The 25384-nt window shown below is 46.2% G+C and overlaps 1 protein-coding gene and 1 long non-coding RNA gene across 14 annotated transcripts in view; one reads left to right on the top strand and one right to left on the bottom strand.

Annotated features, from left to right (window-relative positions):
• The first annotated feature begins 7551 nt into the window (after window positions 1-7551).
• Window positions 7552-16850, top strand: LOC129531953 (uncharacterized). The gene is made up of 3 exons (XR_008677466.2): window positions 7552-7874; window positions 12921-13172; window positions 16375-16850. It is a non-coding gene; the product is annotated as an uncharacterized lncRNA (long non-coding RNA).
• Window positions 16851-17252: 402 nt separating this feature from the next.
• SMARCAL1 (SNF2 related chromatin remodeling annealing helicase 1) overlaps window positions 17253-25384 on the bottom strand; it is a 76805-nt gene continuing 68673 nt past the window's right edge. For all 13 annotated transcript variants that reach the window (XM_004033180.2, XM_004033181.3, XM_019022003.3 and 10 more), the window contains 4 exons: window positions 24858-25040; window positions 23100-23200; window positions 22012-22108; window positions 17253-17568 (listed from right to left, as the gene is read on the bottom strand). In XM_004033180.2, the coding sequence (XP_004033228.2) occupies window positions 17329-17568; window positions 22012-22108; window positions 23100-23200; window positions 24858-25040 (621 nt within the window). In that variant the 3' untranslated portion in view covers window positions 17253-17328. The remainder of the gene's footprint in view (window positions 17569-22011; window positions 22109-23099; window positions 23201-24857; window positions 25041-25384) is intronic.

Genomic DNA, 25384 nt, shown 5'->3' with positions numbered 1-25384 from the left:
CGATCATATAGCCACATTAAGAAGTTAGACAGTTTCAAACTGGTCAGAGTTCTGAAGGAAAGGACGATGGTTCTGCTCGCGACTAATTCAGAAGAGCCTGGTGTTTCCTGAGGAAAGTCTGAGATTGGAAGGCTGGGGAAAAGTTAACAGTCACCTTGGAGTTTTGTGTTCCAGCTGCTGCATCTAAGTGCGGATGGCCTGCCTTCCACTTCATTTCAGAACCCACTCCCATGGCCCCACACTAGGCTGTTAGACAGCTTCCTGGTCCAGGCCTGAACCCTTAAACTCCAACATCTTACCCTTTACCCACCATCAATTCTCTGTCCCTCCAGGTCTCTCAAAGGGGTCAGCAGGGAAGAATTGGATTTCTGGTTGAGGCCGGGGGTGGGGAGGGTGTGTTCTGGGACTAGACACATGATCTTCTTTCTTCACATAGAACACACACACTAGGAAGTTTGGTTGCCTTTTTCAGGGGATGGCTAATCCAGAGGATAAGAAGCTCAGAAAACTACTGGAATAAGAGTGTAAGAGAGAATCCATGATTTGAGGGCCAAGAAAGACCATGGGAGCTGAAAGGCATTGTGTGGCCCTGATTCCAATCGGAAGTCCGGTAACAAGTAGCTTCCGTTCCCAAAGCTTAATATTAACTGTCTCAAATAATTTTGCACCTGTTCACTTTTCCTCACAATTGTATTAAAGTCAACTTGCATACCTGGGCTGAGGTGGGAAGATCACTTGAGCCTGGGAGGTTGAGGCTGCAGTAAGCTGTCATCACGCCACTGCAGTCCAGCCTGGACGACAGAGTGAGACTCTGTCTCAAAAAATATATATGAATCAAATCAAATCAAAGCAAAGCAACTTGCAAACAGCTATGTACTTCATATGGTTACAATTGTTGGAGGGTAACACATGGTAGGCACTGAGTATTTTATATGGATGTTCTCATTTAATTTTCCGTTATCCTTTATCATAGGAATGATTATTATCTTCATTACTAAGAAAAAGAGAGGAAGTCTCATGTAATGATTAGGAACTTAGAGGCTCTGGATTCAGTCTGGGTTCAAAACAGAACTCTGCTATTTACCAGCTGTGGGACCTCTGACAAGTTATTATATACTTTTCTTTCTTTTTTCTTTTTCTTTCTTTTTTTTTTTTTTTTTTTTTTTGAGACAGAGTCTCTCTTGGAAAAGATTCTTTGAGGCCAGGAGTTCTAGGCAGCCTGGACAATATAGCGAGACCCCATCTCCACACACACAAAAAATAATACGCCAGGTATGGTGACACACATCTGTGGTTCTAGCTGCTCAAAAGGCTGAAACGTGAGGACTGCTTGAGCCCAGGAGTTCAGAGGTTACAGTGAGCTATGCTCACACCATTTCTCTCCAACCTGGACAACAGAGTGAGATCCTTTCTCAAAACAAAAACAAAAAAAGAAAGAAAAAAGAAACTCATCTCAGGGAAGTTAAGCATCTTGCTCAATGTCACACAGCAATTAGAACTCAAATCTGGTCTGTCTGATCCCAAAGTTAGTTCTCCTAATTGCTAGCTTGTACTACGCCAAATCATAATATTTAGTGCACTGAAAAAGCACATCAGAAAACATAGTTGAATTAAAATCAGGTCCCTGGTACTCAGTCTGGGCCAGGATCTGCAACTACTTTGTGGTTTGACTTTAGGTAAGCTACAGTCCCCACATGGAGAACCACCTCCCCCCTCCCAGCAGCCACCATCTTTATTTACAAGGAGCTGGACCAGGTGGTCTTCAAGGTCCTGTCCAGTTCTTCCCTCCTATGATTCCAGGAAGAGCTTCCAGACTTTGAGTGCCATTGGGGCAGTGACCCACCATGTGCTTTATGTCAGCACATCTTGCACATTTTTGTGGAATAAAGGTAGTTGTCTCTTTATCCTCCCCAATCTGTTATTCCAGCTCTGGCTGTGTAAATTCAAGGAGGAGAAAAAGCAAAAAGTAGTGGATAGTGGGAATAGTTAAATTGATTTTTGCATACATTTTTGCATTTTCTAATTATCTTTTATAATGAGCATGTGTTTCTTTTATAATCTAGAAAAACTACCATTAAAAAAAAAAAAACCCCAAACATCTCCAGTAACGACGAGTATACCTACCGCCCCAGATCTCAGGGTTTGTTTTTATTTGTTTTGTTTTGTTTTGAGACAGGGTCTTGCTCTGTCCCCCAGGCTGGTGTGCAGTGGTGTGATCACAGCTCACTATAGCCTTGACCTCCCCAGGCTCAAGCAGTCCTTTCACCACAGTCTCCTGAGTAGTGCCCAAATAATTTTTTTATTTTTGTAGAGACGGTCTTGCCATGTTGCCCAGGCTGGTCTGGAACTCCTGGGTTCAAGCAATCCTCCAGCCTCAGTCTTCCAGAGTGCTGGCATTTCAGGCATGAGCCACCATGCCCAGACCCCAGATCTTGGTTTATAATATCATTCTTTAATAAAAGGAACCAGGGCCCCTTAGAGAAGTGACTCATTCTAGGACTGCAGCAGGAAATATACAAGGCAAGCCTGCAGTATCTTGTGCCAGAAAGTAAGGAAATGTTCAGAAAACCCTACACTGATGGGGATATGTCAGAGAGACACAGGAGTCAACTGAAAGAACTCCGAATGGCCAAAGCTAGAAAATTTTGAGCAATAAATAAGGTAGTATTGATTTATAACCCAAGTGTAAAATAAATATCCATGGGTCCATGTGGATATAAATAAATGATAGACTAAATAAATGAAAGACAAGAGGCAACTCTCTTTTGCAGAAGAATTTCTTTTTTCTTTTTTTGAGACCGAGTCTTGCTCTGTCGCCCAGGCTGGAGTGCAGTGGTATGATCTTGGCTCACTGCAACCTCTGCCTCCTGGGTTCAAGCAAGTCTCCTGCCTCAGCCTGCTGAGCAGCTGGGACTACAGGCATGCACCACCACACCCAGCTAATTTTTGTATTTTTAGTAGAGACGGGGCTTCACCATATCGGCCAGGCTGGTCTTGAACTCCTAACCTCGTGATCCACCCTCCTCGACCTCCCAAAGTGCTGGGATTACAGGTGTGAGCCACTGCACCCGGCCAAGAAGAATTTCAAATAATTTATGTGGATATTCTGCTCTCAAGGAGGGTGAGCATAACTCCCCACTCCCTAAGTGTGGGCTGCACAGAATGACTTCCTTCCAAAGAGCACAGTATAGAAAGGGGAAAAAAGAGTAACTTTATAGCCAACACGACCTCAGCCAAGGTGATGAAGGTCAGCATCAACAGTGATAATCTTGTTACTATGTCCCCTTGATGTGGAATGAAAATGGCACTTTGCCTTTGTGATCTTTCTCCCAAAACCCATAACCTCAGTCTAATCATGAGAACAATAGACAAATTCCAAAAGAGGGACATCCTTCAATATACCTGACCAGGGCTCCTTAAAACTGTCAAACCAGGAAAGCCTGAGAAACTGTCACAGCCAAGAGGAGCGTAAGGTGACATGATGACTAAATGTAACATGAAATCTTAGAACAAAAAAAAAGACAATACGTTAAAAACTAGGAAGATCCGAATAAACTACAGACTTTAGGTCATAATAATGTATTAATCTTGCTTTATGAATTGTAACCAATTTACCATACTAATGTTAAGATGTTGCCGGGCGCGGTGGGTCACGCCTGTAATCCCAGCACTTTGAGAAGCTGAGGCAGGCAGATCACGAGGTCAGGAGATTGAGACCATCCTGGCTAACACAGTGAAACCCCATCTCTACTAAAAATACAAAAAATTAGCCAGGCGTGGTGGCACATGCCTATAATCCCAGCTACTCGGGAGGCTGAGGCAGGAGAATCGCTTGAACCTGGGAGGTGGAGGTAGAGTGAGTTGAGATCGTGCCACTGCACTCCAGCCTGGGCAACAGAGCAAGACTTCATCTCAAAAAAAAAAAAAAAAAAAAAGTTAACAATAGAGAAAATTGGGTAAGGACATACAAAAATACTCTCTCCTCAATTTTTTTATATAACTATAAAACTGTTCTACAAAATAAAGTCTATTTTAAAACAACCACCACCACCACCCAAGGAGGTCACCACAAGTCAATTCCATGAGGACAGGGCTTGTGTTGTTCACCTCTGCATCCCAGGACCTACACAAGAGCCTGATGTGTCAGCAGTAATATCTCTTGAATGGGGGATTGTTACCTTGCATGGTATAATGGTGATGGGTATATGAAGCGTTTCGTATGTTTGGGTTTCTCTGCTTTGTAAAGTCAGTCCGGTTATGTCAGAACTGAAAAAGGCTTTAGAGATAATGTAGCCCAAACTGGAAACTGAGGCCCAGGGGGGTCAAATGACTTGCCCAAGGTCACATAGCCATTAAGTGACACCTAAACATGTGTTCTCTCCACTGTATCACATGATTCAAGTCTCTAAGTCTCTTTCCGCAGCTGCAAAATGAGTATACTGTACAATAAAGGGTCTCAGGAGGATAAAATAACTTCCATGAAGTGTCTAGTGAACATTTTAAAATAGTGGCCAGTATGTTTGTTGAGATGCTGCTGCTGCTGCTACCTGATTTCAACATCTCTGTCTGCCTTTTCAATCCTCTCTCCTCTTCTGCCATACTCAAGGAACTACAGAAGATCTGCCTTCTTCTTTCCCTTAAAAATATGCCCATCTCTTTTCTCCTTAATTTCTTTAGCTTGGACACAATGAAACCACTACAGTCATGGTAACTGATGCCGCTTGGGGCCCACAAAGGGAGTCAGATGTGCCCAAGATGTTTCTCTTCCACCACAGGCCTCATGCACCCTCTGCCCCCATAGGTTAGGGTGGAAGATGGCAAGGGGCCAAGGGAACAAGTCCCTCTTCCCTCAGAAGGGAAATGCACTGCATTTCAGGGATGTTATCTGGAAAGCTCTCCACCCAAGCAATGCCTGCCTCCAGAAAACTATAAATTAAAACAAAAATAAATCCATGTTGATACAAACAAAGGAGACTAGTGGAAGGAGTCTTAAACAAATGCTCACCATGGTCCTCCCTTTTCAGACTGTGCCTCTTGGCCATGCAGGATGGTGCTCAATTGACCTGGGGAGTGGGTGAGTCAGCTTCATGCTGGGGCACTCCAGGCAGAGCTGAGGTGAGCCATCCTGGGCTGGCACTAGAGCCTAATTCAGATCATCATTTAGCAAATGTGCTGCCTCCCCCACGCCCTCCGCTGCAGAGCCTCCTACGTCTCTGGCCTTCAGGGGGTCTGAGAGAGAGAGCAAGAGAAGAGGGAATGCATGAGTAGGAATGCAATAAGCGGCTGAAAATGAGACACTCCGTAATAGGAGGAAATTGTTCATGTTCAGAGCAATTTTGTCAAAACTGAACAATTCTCTTTAAATAGCAAGCTTGAGGATGTACAAATAGCACTCATGAAATCAGCTGTGAGTGACTTCAGAGAATCAGCCCGCTCCTAAAGTCTCAATTTGTCTTTTCTGTGGGCTCATAAATTTCCATCCCTATTAGAGGACCATCCGGTGTGGAGAATGTTAACTATAATGTGTCCCCATAAAAGACTCAGTAAAAATCACTGCTGACTCACCTCTGCTCTTAAGGAGCCCTCAACATTCACTCTTTGCCTTTAGAAAAATAAATAAGTTAAAAGTCACCTCCAGAGAGGAGTTCTTGTAGCTGTTAACCAGTTCTCTTGGGGCATATGGAACATTTTATTCTTGAAAGAAATCTGAGGTGCAAGCATCATTCCAAATTCATCTTGTGCTGGAGACAGAAAGGGTTTATTGGGGTGTTGTTCCTTCACTTCATGCCTCAAGAGAGCCTGCTCTCCACAAAGCCCCTGGGGGCCACAGACAAGAGTGGGGCCTGCACAGCATTGTTGAGAGTCCCCTGAGCCCAGAGCCACAGGCAAGAGCTGACCCAGCAGGAGAGGTGAGGCCCTCCAAGGCAGTCCTGGATGCCCCGAAAGAATAAGAGTGTGGGAAATTGACTCAGGCAACCCTTCTTTCCTTTCCTCCTTCTCCCCTCAAATTCCGTTTAAACTCGTTCTAGTTATTAATGGACCCGTCACAGAGCATTTACACAGGAAGTGCACACATAAAGACTGGAGTAGTTACTTGGCAACTCTTAAGTGGGATAAGGTATGTTAAAAGAAAAACTTTCAACAAATTAAATTTAACAGAGTTTAATTAAGCAAAGAATGATTTGTGAATTGGACAGCCCCCACAACCAGAAGAGGTTCGGAGCAGCTCCAGGGTTGCCACATGGTTGGTTCACATTTATGGACAGAACAAAGAAAGTAACATACAGAAAAGGGAAGTGAGGACAGAAAGAGCTGGATTGGTTGCACATTTGCCTTATTTGAACACAGTGTGAATGGTTGGCCACCTGTGATTGGCTGAAATATGGCTGCGGTAATTGCCTGAGACTTGGCTACTTGTTACAAGAGTGGGTCCCAGTCTGTTTACCAATCTAGTTAGGTTATAGTTCACTCTGTACAGAGAAACCTTTAGGCGGACTTTAAAATATGTAAGGAGGCAGCACTGGGTTAAGCTTAATTTTTTTTTTTTTTAAGTGATGACTCTTTCTTTTTTATTTATTTATTTATTTATTTATTTATTGATCATTCTTGGGTGTTTCTCACAGAGGGGGATTTGGCAGGGTCATAGGACAATAGTGGAGGGAAGGTCAGCAGATAAACAAGTGAACAAAGGTCTCTGGTTTTCCTGGGCAGAGGGCCCTGCGGCCTTCCGCAGTGTTTGTGTCCCTGGGTACTTGAGATTAGGGAGTGGTGATGACTCTTAACGAGCATGCTGCCTTCAAGCATCTGTTTAACAAAGCACATCTTGCACCGCCCTTAATCCATTCAACCCTGAGTGGATACAGCACATGTTTCAGAGAGCACAGGGTTGGGGGTAAGGTCACAGATCAACAGGATCCCAAGGCAGAAGAATTTTTCTTAGTACAGAACAAAATGAAAAGTCTCCCATGGCTACCTCTTTCTACACAGACACGGCAACCATCCGATTTCTCAATCTTTTCCCCACCTTTCCCCCCTTTCTATTCCACAAAACCGCCATTGTCATCATGGCCCGTTCTCAATGAGCTGTTGGGTACACCTCCCATACGGGGTGGTGGCCAGGCAGAGGGGCTCCTCACTTCCCAGTAGGGGCGGCCGGGCAGATGCGCCCCTCACCTCCCGGACGGGGCGGCTGGCCAGGCGGGGGGCTGACCCCCCCACCTCCCTCCCGGACGGGGCGGCTGGCCGGGCGGGTGGCTGACCCCCTCACCTCCCTCCCGGACGGAGCGGCTGGCCGTGCAGAGGGGCTCCTCACTTCCCAGTAGGGGCGGCCGGGCAGAGGCGCCCCTCACCTCCGGGACGGGGCGGCTGGCCAGGCGGGGGGCTAACCCCCCCACCTCCCTCCCGGACGGGGCGGCTGGCCGGGCGGGGGGCTGACCCCCCCACCTCCCTCCCGGACGGGGCGGCTGGCCGGGCGGGGGGCTGACCCCCCCACCTCCCTCCCGGACGGGGCGGCTGGCCGGGCGGGGGGCTGACCCCCCCACCTCCCTCCCGGACGGGGCGGCTGGCCGGGCGGGGGGCTGACCCCCCCACCTCCCTCCCGGACGAGGTGGTTGCCGGGAGGAGACGCTCCTCACTTCCCAGACGGGGTGGCTGCTGGGCGGAGGGGCTCCTCACTTCTCAGACGGGGCGGTTGCCAGGCAGAGGGTCTCCTCACTTCTCAGACAGGGCGGCCGGGCAGAGACGCTCCTCACATCCCGGACGGGGCAGCAGGGCAGAGGTGCTCCCCACATCTCAGACGATGGGCGGCGGGGCAGAGACGCTCCTCACTTCCAGGATGTGATGGCGGCCAGGAAGAGGCGCTCCTCACTTCCCAGGTGGGATGGCGGCCGGGCAGAGACGCTCCTCACTTTCCAGACTGGGCAGCCAGGCAGAGGGGCTCCTCACATCCCAGACGATGGGCGGCCAGGCAGAGACGTTCCTCACTTCCCAGACGGGGTGGCGGCCGGGCAGAGGCTGCAATCTCGGCACTTTGGGAGGCCAAGGCAGGCGGCTGGGAGGTGGTTGTAGCGAGCCGAGATCACGCCACTGCACTCCAGCCTGGGCACCATTGAGCACTGAGTGAACGAGACTCTGTCTGCAATCCCGGCACCTCGGGAGGCCGAGGCTGGCCGATCACTCGCGGTTAGGAGCTGGAGACCAGCCCGGCCAACACAGCGAAACCCCGTCTCCACCAAAAAAATACGAAAACCAGTCAGGCGTGGCGGCGCGCGCCTGCAATCGCAGGCACTCCGCAGGCTGAGGCAGGAGAATCAGGCAGGGAGGTTGCAGTGAGCTGAGATGGCAGCAGTACCGTCCAGCTTCGGCTCGGCATCAGAGGGAGACCATGGAAAGAGAGGGAGAGGGCTCGGCATCAGAGGGAGACCGTGGAAAGAGGGGAGAGGGGAGAGGGGAGAGGGGAGATGGGAGACGGGAGACGGGAGAGGGAGAGGGAGAGGGAGAGGGAGAGGGAGAGGGAGAGGAAGTCGGGTTAAGCTTAATTTAACGAGTAGCAGGAGGCAGAGGTTGCAATGAACTGAGATCGCACCATTGCACTCAAGCCTGAGCGACAGAGAGAGACTCTGTCTCAATAAATAAATAAATAAATAAATAAATAATTTAATGGGTAGATAAATATGAAACAATGGCCAAGTACATCATGTGAAGTGAGTCATTTTCAGTATGAAGAATTTGATAACAGTTTTTGTAAAAACAGATTCTATGTGTATTTTACATATATTTGTATGCATAGAGATAAATTACAAATGGCTTTATCTCAAATTATTTAGTTATTACTTCTAGGAGGTAGGGCTGAGGGAGGGAGGGAGGAGAATGCAGGACTCTTACTTTTGAGCTTATACTTTTCTAGATGAATTTTTTTTTTTAGACAGAGTCTCTGTCTGTTGCCCAGGATGGAGTACAGTGTCACAATCTCGGCTCACTGCAACCTCCACCTCCCGGGTTCAAGCAATTCTCCTGCCTCAGCCTCCTGAGTAGCTGGGATTACAGGCGCCCGTCACCATGCCCAGCTAATTTTTTTGCATGTTTAGTAGAGATGGGTTTTCACCATGTTGGCCAGGCTGGTCTCAAACTCCTGACCTCAGTTCATCTGCCGCCTTGGCCTCCCAAAGTGCTGGGATTACAGGCGTGAGCCACTGCGCCCAGCCTTAGATGTATTTTTACATCAAGTTCATAATATTGGAAAGAAGGCACTGCAGAGCAGTAGGTGGAAGGACCGTCTTTTCCATAAGTGGTGCCGAGCTAACTGCATATTCATATGGAAAAAATTAACCTTGGCCTTACCTCGCCCCATATACAAAAATAAACTGCAGGTGGATTGTAGATCTAAACATTAACGGCAAAACACAAAAGCTTCTGCAACATACTATTTTCTTTTTCTTTCTTTCTTTCTTTTTTTTTTTTTTTTGAGACGGAGTCTTGCTCTGTTGCCCAGGCAGGCTCGCCCTGTCGCCCAGGCTAGAGTGCAGTGGCACGATCTCGGCTCACTGCAACCTCTGCCTCCCGGGTTCAAGTGATTCTTCTGCATCAGCCTCCCAAGTAGCTGGGACTATAGGCATGCACCACCACACCCAGCTAATTTTTGTATTTTTTTTTTTTTTTAGTAGAGATGGGGTTTCACCGTGTTGGTCAGGTTGGTCTCGAACTCCCGACCTCAGGTGATCCACTTGCCTCGGCCTCCCAAAGTGCTGGGATTACAGGCATGAGCCACCACACCCGGCCTCACAACATACTATTTTCATAACCTTGGGGTCATGGTTACATGGATGTTTATTTTAAAATATTTTGTTAAACTAAATTGTTTTATGAACTGTTCTGTATATTGTATTTTGCCCCCAAAAAAAGGAGTTAAAAAAGAGAAAAAGAGCCTCAAAATCTGTTGAATAGGGGGTGGGAGAGAAATGTGTGCAGAGGATCTTGCAAAATCAGATAACTGTTGATTGTCATAATGCCCAAAAGACTGTGACTCACAGGCTTCTTAATGCTTTCTGCTATGGTCAGGAATTCATTTCCTTCACTGAGACTGCACAGGAAAACACAAAACCAAAACAAAGCACAGGTAGAAGAGACTTCTCCAACTAACCCTCTTTAAACTTCCAAGCCACTTTTTATGTTGATAATTCTGAACTTGGTGAGAAGTGGGAGGATGGAGTAAATACAAGGTTGGACTTCATTCTCTCCCCTTTGCAAAAAAGAGGATAGAACTTCAAAAAGCATTGAGGTTCTAACAGATGAGAACGAAGAGACAAGACAACACCTCAGAGCCAGTGGTGTGGGGATGACACCTCCTGCTCAATTTCTCAGCTCTCCCACTGATCTAGAAAAAGGCTCCTCTGAAGCCGAGAAGGAAAAAGACATGATTAATTCAAGCACAAGTGGATCAAGACTAACAGAATTCTTTGCTGCCTCTTAGAGGTTTCCTTGATGCCAGCCCTAGAGGCAGAAATCAACCAGGATCACTCAGGAAACAAGATACCACTTAGTGACCCTGGTGAGGGAAGGCAGAGACCAGCTCCATGGGCCAGAGGGGACGTCTAGTACAATCCTGTAAGGGTACAGTTGATGGCAGGGACAAGAGTGGGAGGAGATGGGCCTAGATTTTCTTCATTTCAGTTGACGCTTCCAGAAAACACAGTTCTGGGGGTCTGGATTGTGCTGTGAAATGAAGGAGGAAAAGGAGTTAGTGTGGAAATACTAATACCACTTTAAACCCAGTGGTATTCACTCTCTATATAAATAAGTCCAAGTGTCTTTTGCTGAATTATACAGAACTGGTTAGGTGACTCTTAACAAATTTCAGAGTACATATGGGATGGTCTAACTTAAAATAGGCTACATGGTATAAATAAAATTTGCTTTGGAGGACCTCAGGGACATCTCAAAGAGAGAGTTCGTTTTTCTCCAGAACAGCTACAACTGAGGTTCAACTAGAGGCCTCAGATGGAGGCCATATTTACTAAGACTACAGACGAATAATGGTTTTAAATATGAGCACCAGGCGGGGTGTGGTGGCTCACGCCTGTAATCCCAGCATTTTGGGAGGCCGAGGTGGGTGGATCACCTAGGGTTAGGACTTCAAAACCACCCTGGCCAACATGGTGAAACCCCATCTCTACCAAAAATACAAAAATTAGCCAGACGTGGTGGCGGGTGCCTGTAATCCCAGCTACTCAGGAGGCTGAGGCAGGAGAATTCCTTGAACCCAGGGGGTGGAGGTTGCACTGAGCCAAGATTGCCCCACTGCACTCCAGCCTGGGTGACAGAGTGAGATTCTGCCTCAAATAAATAAATAAATAAGAGCACCAAATTGCAAGGAACAAGAGCAAGGCCTCTCATTGGCAGCCACTAACCTGACTTCTTGCAGTATCATGAGGGCCATTCTGTGCTGCAGGTCCCGGGGTGAATACAACAGGAATTTAGTAATTTAATGATGATCAGTGATTCTCCATAGCAACACTGGGTATGAATGTCTCTAAAATCACCTGTACATTCACTTTTATTTTCAAAGCATAACCATTGTATTACACCCCATATACCCATTGTATCCTAACCACCTTCCTAGAGGAGAAACTGTTAATGGAAATAGAGAATGAGATCCTAAGAGATCCAACTCCATAGAGCCCACAGAAAAGCTGCACCAAAACTCTGGTGGGGGCTGAGTGAATAGCAGACAGGTGGAAGCATCTTGGGAGATGTCCACAGGGCCCGGGTGAGGGCTCCTTCATGTTTCTCAAGCCATGTGATTCAGATACACAGAGCAGAGGCTTTGGTTGGGCACTGGGGCAGGTGAGGAAGAAATATTCCTTCCCGAAGTTCTCTCAAGATCTGCCTGTGATCCAAAATCCTTTCTGCTTCCTGGGCCTTGACTCATTCCAAAGATTTTTCCCTAATGAAGTGACTGTGTTGTTTCAATTGGCAAGACCCCTAAGACTGCAAAAATCCATGCAAACAACATGTGGGCAAAATTTATGTACAATTTTAGCATTTCTTTTCATAAAGGGTCTGTCCCCATTGGATCACCTCCCATCACGCCACACAGGACGTGAATGACTTCGTGCTTCTCCATACCTGCATTGATCTCTGGGTCCATTGCCAGTTATAAACCTCCAAGGGCAATAGCCATGAGGTGATGTACAGTTAAGCATCACTTAATAACCAGGATACATTCTGAGAAATTTGTCGTTAGGCAATTTTTTCATTGCACGAACCTCACAGAGTGTAAGTACACTAACCTAGATAGTAGCATCCAGTAAACACCTGGGCTATATGGTCTAGCCCACTGCTCCTAGGCTACAAACCTGTATAGCATGTTACTGTACTGAATATGTAGGCACTTGTAACACAATGGTAAGTGTTTCTGTATCTAAACGTATCTAAACATAGGAGAGGTAATGCATTGTGCTACAGCATTACAATGGCTATGACAGACACTAGGCAATAGGAATTTTCCAGCTCCATTATAATCTTAAGGGACCACCATGGTACATGCAGTCCATTGTTGACCAAAAGTTGTTATGTGGTGAATGACTATAATTGGCTTTTCAGAGCAACCACTCACAAGGGGGTGTAGTATAGTTTACTAGACAAAACTGCAGCCGCTGCTCTGTTTTTTGCTCTTAGAAAACTGAGTACCTGATTTGGACAAAATCATAATAAAATTTAGATAGAGCTAACATTTGTCCTCTGGAAGCTTCTGACAAGATACAAGTCACCGTTATAATAGTCAAATGTCAAAGTGGTATATCTAACAAAATTAAAACAGACAGCTAGGACTGAGAAGATTTAAGAAAATTCAGGTGGCCCAAAGGAAAGCCAAGACAAGACATTCTCTCCCGGCCTTTGGGCCTGGATTTTCATTTCAGCAGGTAACGAGGAGACCAAAGGCCTAGTTATTTATGGAGATCTGGGGCCACAGCAGAGCTCCTCATGGCAGGATAAGCCAGTGGAAAGCAGACTCAACAGCTAACCTCACAGTCCTCCTCAGCAAGCTGGGAGAAGCAACTGATGCCACTTAATGCTTAGACCGGGCCTTCTGGGAGAGATCTGGCCCAAGGAGCAGCCGGCAGCTTGACACAGTGACCAATTGGAAGCACAGCAGCCACATGCCATGAAACAAGGTGATCATCTTCACTCATTTCCTGAGGCCAGAGCCTTCCTTACGCAGGACATGGATACCCCAGTCCCAGCTGTGCTGAAGTGTCAGGAAGCCTCCCCCGACCCTACCCTGAACAACAGTGAGGGGGGTTAGGTGGCCTCAAAAGATCTACTCTGTCAACTGGAGTTGTTGAGAAACTCAGGAAAGGGAACTAAAAAGGATAAGAAAGTGGTACATTCCAGTGTCTTCCTGTTCTCTGTTGCAGAGAGCCAGCTGGTGGACCGCAGAGACAGACTTCCAGCCAGGGCCAAGCCCTTCAGGAAGGGAGTCATGTACCAAACTCAGCTAACAGACCACCAGGGCACCACTGGGTCTCCTGCTGGGGAACAGCACACCTATGGGTGGGCTCTAGGGGTGGGGTGGCCTGGTTGCCGGTTCTGCTCTGCCACTTCTTAGCTGGACTTGAGCAATTTGTAACATTTCTTGGCTCAGTTTCTCCACCTGCACAATCAAAATATCACTACCTTCCTCCAAGATTGCATTAAGTGTGACAATTTATGTAAAGCACTTAGTCCAGTGCCTGGCACCTAGTAAGTACTGAATAGTGAAAACAATTTAAGTCTAAAAAATCCACACACCATGACGTCAGACAAATTAGGCATCTTTCATTGCTGCTGTGAAAATTGCGCTAACTCTAAACTCTAACGTACATCTGGCTCACTGTCTTTCTGTAAGACCAGTTAGAGCAGCAGCTCCTTCCTTGGTAAAATACTTTAAAAAACTCCCATTCCTGGCTGGGCACGGGGGCTCACGCCTGTAATCCCAGTAGATTGGGAGGCTGAGGCAGGTGAATCACTTGAGGTCAGGAGTTCGAGACTAGCCTGGCCAACATGGTGAAACCCCATTTCTACTAAAAATACAAAATTAGCTGAGGGTGGTGGCAGACACCTGTAATCCCAGCTACTCTGGAGGCTGAGGCAGAAGAATCGCCTGGAGGCGGAGGATGCAGTGAGCCGAGATCGTGCCACTGCACTCCAGCCTGTGCAACAGAGTGAGACTCTGTCTCAAAAAGCACACAAACAAAAAACCCCAAAAACTCCCATTCCTGGGCACCCATTCTGATTTTCTTCCTCATTTACTTCCCTGCCCAATCGTCCTCTCTATGTTGCAGTTTGTGGGGGTCAGTCAGAACTGCTTTTCTTCAGAAGCCACTCTTACCCATTCAGTGACCTCATTTAGCTCATGCTAGGGCAGAATCCACAGCTCTTTCTCTGACCTTTCCACAGTATGAAGACTCACACATCCAACTGCCTGCAGAACATCTCCACTTGGATCTTGCTAGATTGTGTGGGTTTCCCAGAAACAGACACCAAGACAGAGTTTGGGGCACAAGATAATCTATTAGGGATTAACACCTGTGAAAGGAAGGGGCTGGAGGCCTGTTTGGCAGGGGGAAGAGGTGAACTGTGATATAGGCCTGTGGGAACCTTAGACAATCCAGCAGGGAGCAGGGGGAAGGGAGCAGGGAGCTCTGCAGCGAATACTGCCCAGGACATAGTTCCTGGGCTATATGGCCTAGCCTATTGCTCCTAGGCTACAAACCTGTATAGCGTGTTACTGTACTGAATATGCAGGCACTTGTAACACAATGTTAAGTATTTCATCAGAGCTGCCCCGCATCAGGCCAAAGTGGCCCAGCCTTTGTGCCCTGCCTTGCTCAGTCATGGATGCAAGCTGCCTTAAGAAGGGTGTGACCTCAGACAAAGTGGCTTTCTGCAGACCAGTTGTGGCCAGGTGGAAGCCATCTACCAACTTCACTCCCCACAGCTGAGCAAGTCCCTCCTTGAAGGGGATCTGGGTGGGGTGTCTCCAAGTTTGCTAGATTATCTCCCAGCCATTTCAAACTCAACAAGTCCATAACCAAACCCTTGATTTTACCTGGCTCCCCAACCTCCCCTTCCCACTCTTTCTTCTCTTACCACTTTGCTCAGGCCAAAACCAAAGTCCCAGCCTCTCTTCCACAAATGCCCCTTGGTCAATCTATCTACACATATCCTTCCATCGCTCCCTTCAGAATACGTCCAGAACCCAACCACTTCTCATCTCCTCCATGGTTCGACCCATACTCAGCCACACCCCAGCACCAACCCCACGGATAGTCGCAGTAGCTCCATAGCTTCCTACCTAAGTGTTACCCCTGCCCACTTTTCTTGCTCTATTTTCTGCACATGCATTGGCATGAAATATTTTTTATTTTATTTTATTAAATAGAGACAGGGTGTTGCTATGTTGGGCCTGATTATATTTTAAAAAAATAAAAAAGGGCCAGGTGCAGTGGCTCACACCTGTAGTCCCAGCACTTTGGGAGGCCAAGGCGGTAGGATCACTTGAGGCCAGGAATTTGAGACCAGTCTGGGCAACATAATGAGATGCTGTGTCTCTATTTAAAAGATACATATATTATAAGTTTAAAAAATATTTTCATTTATATACAATCAGATTGCCTCATATGTCTGCTCAAAGCCATTTGGTGGCTTCCATTCATACTCAGAATTAAACCCAGATTCCTTACTGTGGCCTATCAGCCCTGCATCATTCTGTCCCTCTCCTCAACATGATCAACTATTGCTCTTCCCTACATGACATCCTACTCCCTCATCACTCTCTAAACCAGAGCTGCCCAACACAGGAGCCACCAGTCTCGTATGGCTACTGAGCAGGTGAAACCTGTGGCTAGTCCAAATTGAGATGCTGCCTGTATCAAATACATTGTTTCAGACTTAGTTCAGAAAAGAGAATGTAAAATTTCTTTTTTGTTTTTTTGAGACAATCTTGCTCTGTTGCCCAGGCTGGATTGCAGTGGCACAATCTTGGCTCACTGGAACCTCCGCCTCCTAGGTTCAAGTGATTCTTATGCCTCAGCCTCCTGAGTAACTGGGATTACAGGCATGTGCCACCACACCTGGCTAATTTTTGTATTTTTAGTAGAAATGGGGTTTCTCCATGTTGGTCAGGCTGCTCTCGAACTCCTTACCTCAAGTGATCCACTCACCTTGGCCTCTCAAAGTGCTGGGATTACAGGCATGAGCCACTGCGCCCAGTCCAAGAATGTAAAATTTCCCATTAATAATTTTTAAATATTGTTTGTAAATTGAAATAATATATTTAATATATTGGGTTAAATGCATTATTAATCTTTTCTTTTTTTTTTTTTTTTGAGACAGAGTTTCGCTCTTGGCTGGAGTGCAATGTCGCAATCTTGGCTCACCACAACCTCTGCCTCCCGGGTTCAAGTGATTCTCCTGCCTCAGCCTCCCACGTAGCTGGGATTACAGGCATGCACCACCATACCAGACTAATTTTGTAATTTTAGTAGAAACGGGGTTTTTCCATGTTGGTCAGGCTGGTCCTGAACTCCTGACCTCGGGTGATCCTCCCACCTCAGCCTCCCTATATTATTAATCTTAAGTCTAAATGTTTTATTAGAAAAGTTACAATCACATATGCAGCTTGCATTACATTGCTAATGGACCACGCTGCTCTAAACCAGGGGTTGGCAAACTATGGGCAGTGGACAACTTCCAGCCCACTGTCTGTTTCTGTACAGCTGGTAAACAAGGAATGGTTTTCACATTTTTAAATGGCAGAAAAAAAATAATTTGTAATACATGAACATTAATAAAATTCAAATTTCAGTGTCCATGAAGAGTTTTATTGGAAAAGAGAACCTACAACCATTGCCTCTCCTGCTGTGTAAGTTCGGCAAAGGCTCATGCTTTGTCTTTTGTTGGATGAATGACTACTAGCACCTAGGACAGTGCCTGCACAAATTAGGTGCCCTATAAATATTTGTTGAGTCACTAAATTTTAAAATTCTAGATTATGGGGACTGTGTAGGAAGGACCTCATTATTTAGAGAACATTAATTACCCACTACTACAACTCGCTGTGTCCATCCCTAAGCCAGAAGAGCGGAGGTTAAGACCCCAAGCAAGCCCACACGTAATGACACAGGAATGGAAAGCTGATGCTCGGCCTGGTCTCCTGCTGAGCCTGGACACAGGCATAGGCACTGCTGCAATGGCAAGAGAAGCGCAAAAAGTTTTAAAACAAAATACATTATTTTATTTCAATTCCATGATTTTAAAATGCTTTTTATTTTTTTCTTTTTGCCCCTTTTACAGGGGAGAGGTAAAGCTGTCCCAGTTATCAAAAAATTCAAATCTCCTTTTCTTCTGTGGACTGGCTGTCAATGAGCTTTCATCCAGGGTGTCTCCCATGTTCTGGGAACTACTTCCAGATGTTCCTGAAGCACTTCCTGGGTCAAAGGACTCTGCTGCTTCCAGGAGCTCCATATCACTTCCTTCTTTCTCAAAGGACTTCTGGAATAGGTCGTAGATCTTCTGCTGCTTTGGGTCCTTCATCAGAGAAAGAAAACAGAAGATAAAAGGAAGAGCCCAGGCTCCAACACTGACTCTCCTCCACTAGGGCTGATGAGAGAATATAAAGATGAGATACCACACATTTTATGGTGTCAGGGAGCTACACGATGGCAAGTGTGCATCATCTCAGCAAACCATCACTAAAGCAGCCTCACTGTTTTAGTGTCTGACATCTTACCCTCTCTGTGCTCATAGAGTTAGGAAAAAGAAATGGTTGTGAGTGCAACAAAGAAGCTGCTCTCACTCTATAATTTACATTGGAAATGTTTTCTCCCTTTGAACTTTCCAAATCATTATTTCAATACTGAAATAGCACCCAAGATCTCACTTCCTCCAAAGCCTTTCTCTACTAAGGGTCAGTTAAGGTGTAATTCAACTTCTAAATCTCTATTTTTAAATTTATTTTTATTTTTATAATTTTTTAAGAGATGGGATCTCACTAAATGTTGCCCAGGCTGGTCTCGAACTCCTGAGCTCAAATGATCTGCCCACCTCAGCTACCCAAAATGTTGGGATTACAGGTGTGAGCCACCATGTGCCCAGCCCCCTAGACTTCCAAATCTCTGTGTTCAGCCATGGCTTATACCTAATTTTCAAAGTGGTTGAAAAAACATACACACATTTAACATATTCATAAGTAGATATGTGTACCTATTCTGATTACCTTAAATTACAAATAATCAAAATACCCACCAACTGCATCTATACATTGATGACAATGGTGTAGTGTTAAAACCATGCCCAGTGGATACAAGATACAACCACAACACACGATCACTATCACCCCTCTGCCGATTTTTCCTACATCTAAATTTCCAACTTTGACCATTTTTCAATCCAGAGGTATATTTTCCATATCTCCACTGACATCCCACAATTTCATAAAACTAAACTGGTTTAAAATCAAATGATCTTTTGGCTGGGCTCAGTGGCTCTCACCTGTAATCCCAGCACTTTAGGAGGCCGAGGCGGATGGATCGCCTGAGGTCAGGAGTTCGAGACCAGCCTGGCCAAAGTGGTGAAACCCCATCTCTACTAAAAATACAAAAAATTAGCCAGACATGGTGGTGCGTGCCTGTAGTCCCAGCTATTTGGGAGGCTGAGGCACAAGAATCGCTTGAACCCACAAGGCAGAGGTTGCAGTGAGCCATCATCACGCCACTGCACGCCAGCCTGGGTGACAGAGTGAGACTCTGTCTCAAAAAAAAAATAAATAAATAAAAATAAGGCTGCTGTGAGGGCTCACGCCTGTAATCCCAGCACTTTGGGAGGCCGAGGCGGGGGGCATCATCTAAGCTCAGGAATTAGAGACCAGCCTGGGCAACATGGCAAAACCCCATCTCTATCAAAAATACAGAAAATTGGCCAGGTGTTGGCAGCGTGCGCCTGTAGTTCTAGCTACTCGGGAGGCTGAGATGGGGGGATCACTTTAGCCTGGGAGGCAGAGGTTGCAGTGAGCCAGCATAGCGCCACTGTACTCCAGCCTGGGTGACAGAGTGAGACCCTGTCTCTAAATAAATAAATAAATATAAAAAATCAAATGGTCTCTCATCTCCTATATTTTCAAAGCAGCTTCTCTTCCCATAAGTCTAGTTTTTATAGTCTACCTGCATTCTCGTAGTCTCCCAGGTGGAAATCATCCAGGCAAACAGAGTCCTCGGCTCATGCAAGTTTGTTCCCCCCATTAGTTCCCTCCTCTCTCCTTCAGGCACCATCTTTACTTGGGCCACATCACTTGGTACTGCATGGATTTGCAACAGCTCAACTGCGCTTCCTGCCTCAGGCTTCTTCCCATTTCAAACAGCCTACAGATCTTTGCCAGCTGATTTTTACCCCCAGGCTCTCCTTTAAAGATTGTTTTGGTCATGTCTTTGGGCTCCGCTGTCCCTACCTCATCAAATCTACAGTTGCTCCCCTGGCTTTTCAGGCCTTTATAGAATTAGGTCTCAACCTACCTGGCCACTGTTCCTCACTATTCCTTAACCAAATCCCTCCACATTGGTGAAGTAGAGTTCCTTGAAAATTGATCATGACAGCCTGTCATGTAAGAACTCCAGATTATTCAATTAACCTGCACCCGAAATCTCCTAGCCTTTCAGGATCCCAGCCTTGCAGAGAGGGAAACGATATGAAAGATCATCAAGGCTGACCCCCAAATAACCCACATGTCCTCCTCCAGGATGCCCTCATCAGCTTCTTTCTGAATAACTGCAATGTCAAGGAAATGCCACCCTGCAAGGCAGCCTATTCCAAGTAGAAAAAGCTGCTAATGTGCATTTGATTATGATGATGGCAACACTGTATGCTAACTCGGGGCATGCATAATTAATTGGAAGCGAGTTCCAAGATCAGATTAATATTTCGTTTCCCCTCTCAGAAGGAAGGCTATCTCAGTGAGATATAACCTCTTCTGCTTTTGTCTCCTATATTGGAAGCAACATTTTCTTTTTCTAGTAGTTGATAAAATTTTCAGCCCCATCTTAATTAAAAAATAAATTGATATAGTTATTGATCAAAATATTGATAAAACTCATTTATATTACCTTGTACTTATATTTTAGGTAGAAATGCTTAACCAATTTAGAGTAAGAGAAAGGCAAGGAGGAATAAATGAGTTCAAGTGAGAATCCTTTAAAAATAGGCTTTCTTTTTTTTCTTTTTTGAGACAAGGTCTATCTCTGTTGCCTAGGCTGAAATGCAGTGGTGTGATCTTGGCTCACTGCAACCTCTGCCTCCCAGGTTCAGGGAATCCTCCTGCCTCAGTCTCCTGAGTAGCTGGGAATACAGGCATGTGCCATCATGCCTGGCTAATTTTTGTATTTTTTGTAGAGATGGGGTTTTCACCATGTTGCCCAGGCTGGTCTCAAACTCCTGGGTTCAAGTCATCTGTCCGCCTCAGCCTGGGATTAGAGGCTTGAGCCACTATGCTTGCTCAGACTATTTCTTTTCAAAAGGCTTATAATAACCTAGGCTCTGTTACCATTTACCATTCAGCTGAACTGGAGAGTTCTTTAAAAAGCTTAAAAATAAGGTTGTTTTAAAATTGGCTTATTAACTATATATGTCTGAAAGGATAATTTGCAGTCTGCATTTAAAAATATGATCTGAGTCTTATTTATCCCAATATTTAGCAAATAAATCCTTGCAAAGAAAGAATTTATTTGCTAAAGAAATGTAAGTGAAGGAGCAGATCCACAGAGTCTTAAGTCTTGGTGTCAACAATAAGATTTAACTCAACTTCTTATTTATTTAAACTTTTTTCTTTCTTTCTCTTTTTTTTTTTTTCTGAGGCAGGCTCTTGCTCTGTTGCCCAGTCTGGAGTACAGTGACCATCATGGCTAACTACAGCCTTGACCTCCTAGGCTCAAGTGATCCTCACCTTTTCCTCTGGAGTAGCTGGGACTACAGGTGTGCACCACCACGTGTGGCCTAACTCAATATTCTGATGGTGATTTCACAGGAAGTAGGAGGTGCTTCACTTTCCTGATAAGCTACCGTAAGGCCCCTTTCTACATGAGGCTCAGACCTGGTTCAAACTCTCCTGGCAGAAACAATTCAACCATGAGCTGTGCTCGAGGAGGGCATACTCCTAGTTTTCACCTTCTGGCCAACAATCCAAGCTGGGGAAGGAAAACAAGCTTTCGGAAGGCTCTGGGTCTCTTGCTCCCTCCACTGTGTTTCACTGAAATGGGGGAGGAACAGTCTGTGGCAGCCACTGGGCTGCAGCACTGAGACCAGGCAGGCATGATGGGCCCAGGGCTGTCCTGTTCAGAGGCAACAGCCTTCCCCCTCAGCACCTTTGACAAGGCCTGCCTGGTCATGGAGGGATGCCTCTTATACTCCTTTACAAGGAGCTGAGCTCAAAGGAGGAATGCTGGGCCAAGTCAGGAAGCCTTCTTCCTTCGGCTGGCTTCACATGCCCTGTGACTTTGTGCAAACCTACTATACTGCCATGTCTCAGTTTACTCCTCTATCAAGTGGGGAGACACTGAGAATAAATAAAATGACAGAAGGGAAAATATATTCTATGAAGCCAGTACCCTATTTTAAACACTCCCCATTCTGTGCTGGGGATGCATTCCTGTGGCAGCCCTCTGTGTGGTGTTGCTGTGTACTTTTTCAAACAATTCAACATTTGCCATGGGGAGTTTTGTCAGTTTCTAATGGCCTGCTGGAAGAGGCAGCATTCAGAGCCTGTGCGGGAATGTCAGCAGCTGTAGGAGCTAATGCCATCATTTCCCCATAAAGCGATGCATGCATGGTTCAACTGAGAATGACTGCAGGCCATTGTTTTCAGCTCTGGGGCTGGGGGAGGTCCCTAGGAGTGATTCACATCCTCCTACTCAGGACCCAAAGACTTGGCAGACAGCTTAATGCCTCCCTCTGCTCCAGGGGTGAAGAGCCACGTGCTGGCATTACCTTGTAGAGGTAATCAGTGGATTCTGTCATTTCTGAAAAATTGGTCTCAGAAAGCCCGGCTTCCGCCAGAACTTTAATCTTCTCTTGAATCAGGGGCCTGTTGGGGAGAAATGAGCTGCAGTGAATACAACCTGCATAGAACCACCAGACTAATGAAAATGAGGCCACCCTCCTTGTTCTTATGGGACAACGGCTTGTTTACGGTTTCACATCTCTGCATCTCTCAAGGTGCAAACACCCATCTTGAAAAATTTGCCCCCTCTCGTTTGTAAAAACTCCAATTTAGGGCTAAGAATATCATCAGGTTCAATATTCTTTCTAATGGAAGATGTGTAGGAAATAAATGCTGCCTCATTTCAACACAATTTTGAATCTGGTGGTATTATGAGCTGCCCAATTAACAAATCCACTAAAAAGAGGGAAGTAGGAGTGACCCACACACATTGCAAAGGGAAGACTCCTTAGTCATAAGGCTGGAAACAGAGACAAGCAGTGGAAACGAATGAGATAATCAAGAAATTTTGTATCAGGAAGGGGGAGATAAGGGGAAGAAGCTTTTTGAGATTTTTCACTTAGGTAACAGACAGAAAACCCCAGGGTTGAAAATCTTACTCCAGCTCTGCTAACGAAGTACACTACACGGTCCAGGGTAAGCCACTTTCTCCCTGTGGTCCAGCAGCAGCAATGTAAGATGTGCCCACCAGATAAATGCACATCATAAAAGGTAAAAGACTGTCACCCTGTCCTAACAAATGCCTTCACAGCTGGGAACAGGGTGTTTTACAAACTAAATTCCATCCATATTTTGTCATAATCAGCACCTCTCCCTGCCTCAGACCAGCAGCAAAAGGAGCCACAACCCCTTGTTGCTATAAGATTCCGCATGCACCCTACAAGCCACCACTGAATGCTAGTGAGGGAGGCCAAATATGGTCATGATGAAAGCAGGAGGGCATTACTAGTCAATTTTCTATAGATCCTTAAAGACCTTACTTAGCAAAAGCAGAAGCACTTTGGGAGCAAAGTAAACATCATCAGTTTCCACCCTTGCTCGACTCCAACTGCCAGGCCACCCAACCAAGCCATACCAAAGGTAGTCATCAGCTGTGCCCTTTGCCACGAGGTAGTGAATGCCCACAGAGCTGGTCTGTCCAATGCGGTGCACGCGGTCCTCAGCCTGGATCAGCACCTGTGTGTCCAGGAATCGAGAAAGGCAGGTAAAGGCCTGAAGCAGTTCCATCCACCATAGCAGGTATGGTTCCTCTCCACCCCATTTCCAGCCCCACCACAACCCTCCCTCCTCAAAGCACTTCACTGTCTCAGACCTAGAAATAACCCGCACTTTACCATCTCAGACCTACAAATGACCTGCCATTTTAACAAAAGAGAGAACCCAAAACAGCCCTGGTTGGGGAACTGGAATCTGAAGCAGAAGATCTGCAAGTGGCTGTTCAGTGCTGGGCACTGAGCTAGGTGCTGCAAATGAAGAGGCACAGGCTCTGCCATCAGGCTGCATGGGGAGGAGCTGGTGATGGAGGCCTGCATGCTTCCATTTCTTCACTGTGTGAAATAAAAAGTTATCTTCTAAATAAATAAAAACATCACACACAAGGGAGAGGCTATCCATGATTTGGGCATAGGGTGGTGGTTTAATATAGTGGTAAGCCTTATAATAAATACTTAAGGGCTGGATGTGGTGGCTCACGCCTGTAATCCCAGCACTTTGGGAGGCCGAGGCAGGCAGATTGCTTGAGCCCAGGAGTTCCAGAACAGCTTGAGCAACATGGTGAAACCCCATCTCTACAAAAAATACAAAAATTAGGCATGGAGGTGTGCACCTGTAGTCCCCTGCTACTCAGGAGGCTGAGGTGGGAGGATCACCTGAGCTCGGGAAATCAAGGCTGCAGTGAGCCAGTAAGTCCCTGCAGTCCAGCCTGGGTGACAGAGCAAGACCCTGTCTCAAAAAAGGAAAAGAAAAAAAAAAACCACCTAACATCATGAGCATTATTTCTTGTATAAAATGGCTTCACCCTCAAGGTCTACCCATTATTAATGTAGTCTCTTATGTGTAGCCAATAAAAACCACAATATTATTAAATATGATATAAATATTAAAGGGGATATAACTTTTCTGGAGATTACCAGAAAAATTTAAGAGTTCAAACAAATGTCTTATCTCTGTCCTCAGTTGGTCAGGTGAGGCCAATGGTGGTGTCCAGGAAACCCTCACTGCTGTCACTCTGTGTGAGGTCCATTGTTAAAGCAGCTCACAATGATGGCTACTAAAGGGGGCACAGGCTGGAACGTGAGGCCTGGGCTGCAACCTGGTGCCACCAAGTGCCTTCTTCAGTTACAGCAGTGCAGTCCTGCCTCACCCCTTGAGCTCTCGGTGCCCTAACTTCCTCCTATGAGACGTGAAGTCAAGATTCCTTCTAGCTCTGAAGACTTCAACCTTCCCGTTGATAAAATGGAGTCAATAATCCTACAGGTTGCTGTGAAAATCTAGAAAACAGCCAATCGCCTGGCGCGGTGGCTCACGCCTGTAATCCCAGCTACTCAGGAGGCTGAGGCAGGGGAATCGCTTGAACCCAGGAGGCGGAGGTTACAGTGAGCCAAGATCATGCCACTGCACTCCAGCCTGGGTGATAAGAGACTCTGTCTCAAAAAAAGAAAAAAAGAGACTAGTCAATCAACATAGAAGTGCTTAAAGGAAGTGAAAACTGACTTGTGGGAAGTATAATGAATGGATAAAAAGGAAACCACACTTTCCCCGACTGACACTCGCTGCTTCCTGCCCACAGCCATGAGCATGCCTGGGGAGTATCTGAGTCTTCTGCGTCTCTTACCCCTGGGTTCCAAAACAGCTCAGCAAACACCACCAGGTCAGCCGAGGAGAAGGTGAGGCCCATATTGGCAGCGGTGATGGACAGCACGGCCACGGCATGCCTCTCCGACAGTTGGAACTGCTGGCACAGGTCCTCCCGCTCAGCCGATGAGGTGGAGCCATCGATGCGGATGTGCTGCACGTGCTGCAGGAACAAGGGGCAGAAGCAAGGTGGGCAACAGCCCCGGGGGCTTCTCAGCAAACCACACCCAGCCACAGCTCCAGCACAGAACCAGGTTCCAGCTCAGCAGAGGCCCCTGCCTTCAGAGCTTTTCTTTTCAAATTGACATTGGTATTGAGATGACTGCTTATACTCAGGTGCCATCGTAAGAAATAATGGAGATCCCTCTTAGGCCTTTGCCCAGTTTCCTGCAGTGGTAACATTCTATAAAAACTATAGTATAATACCGCAGCCAGGATGCTGACTTCTATACAATCCACTGATCTTCAGATTTCTTGTTTTACTTGTATGTGTGTGTTCTACACAAT

Source organism: Gorilla gorilla, chromosome 11, assembly GCF_029281585.2.
Source record: "Gorilla gorilla gorilla isolate KB3781 chromosome 11, NHGRI_mGorGor1-v2.1_pri, whole genome shotgun sequence".
NCBI classification, from domain to species: Eukaryota; Metazoa; Chordata; class Mammalia; order Primates; family Hominidae; genus Gorilla; species Gorilla gorilla.
Note: the sequence above shows the minus strand (reverse complement) of the source record. Positions and strands in the feature narration are given on the sequence as shown.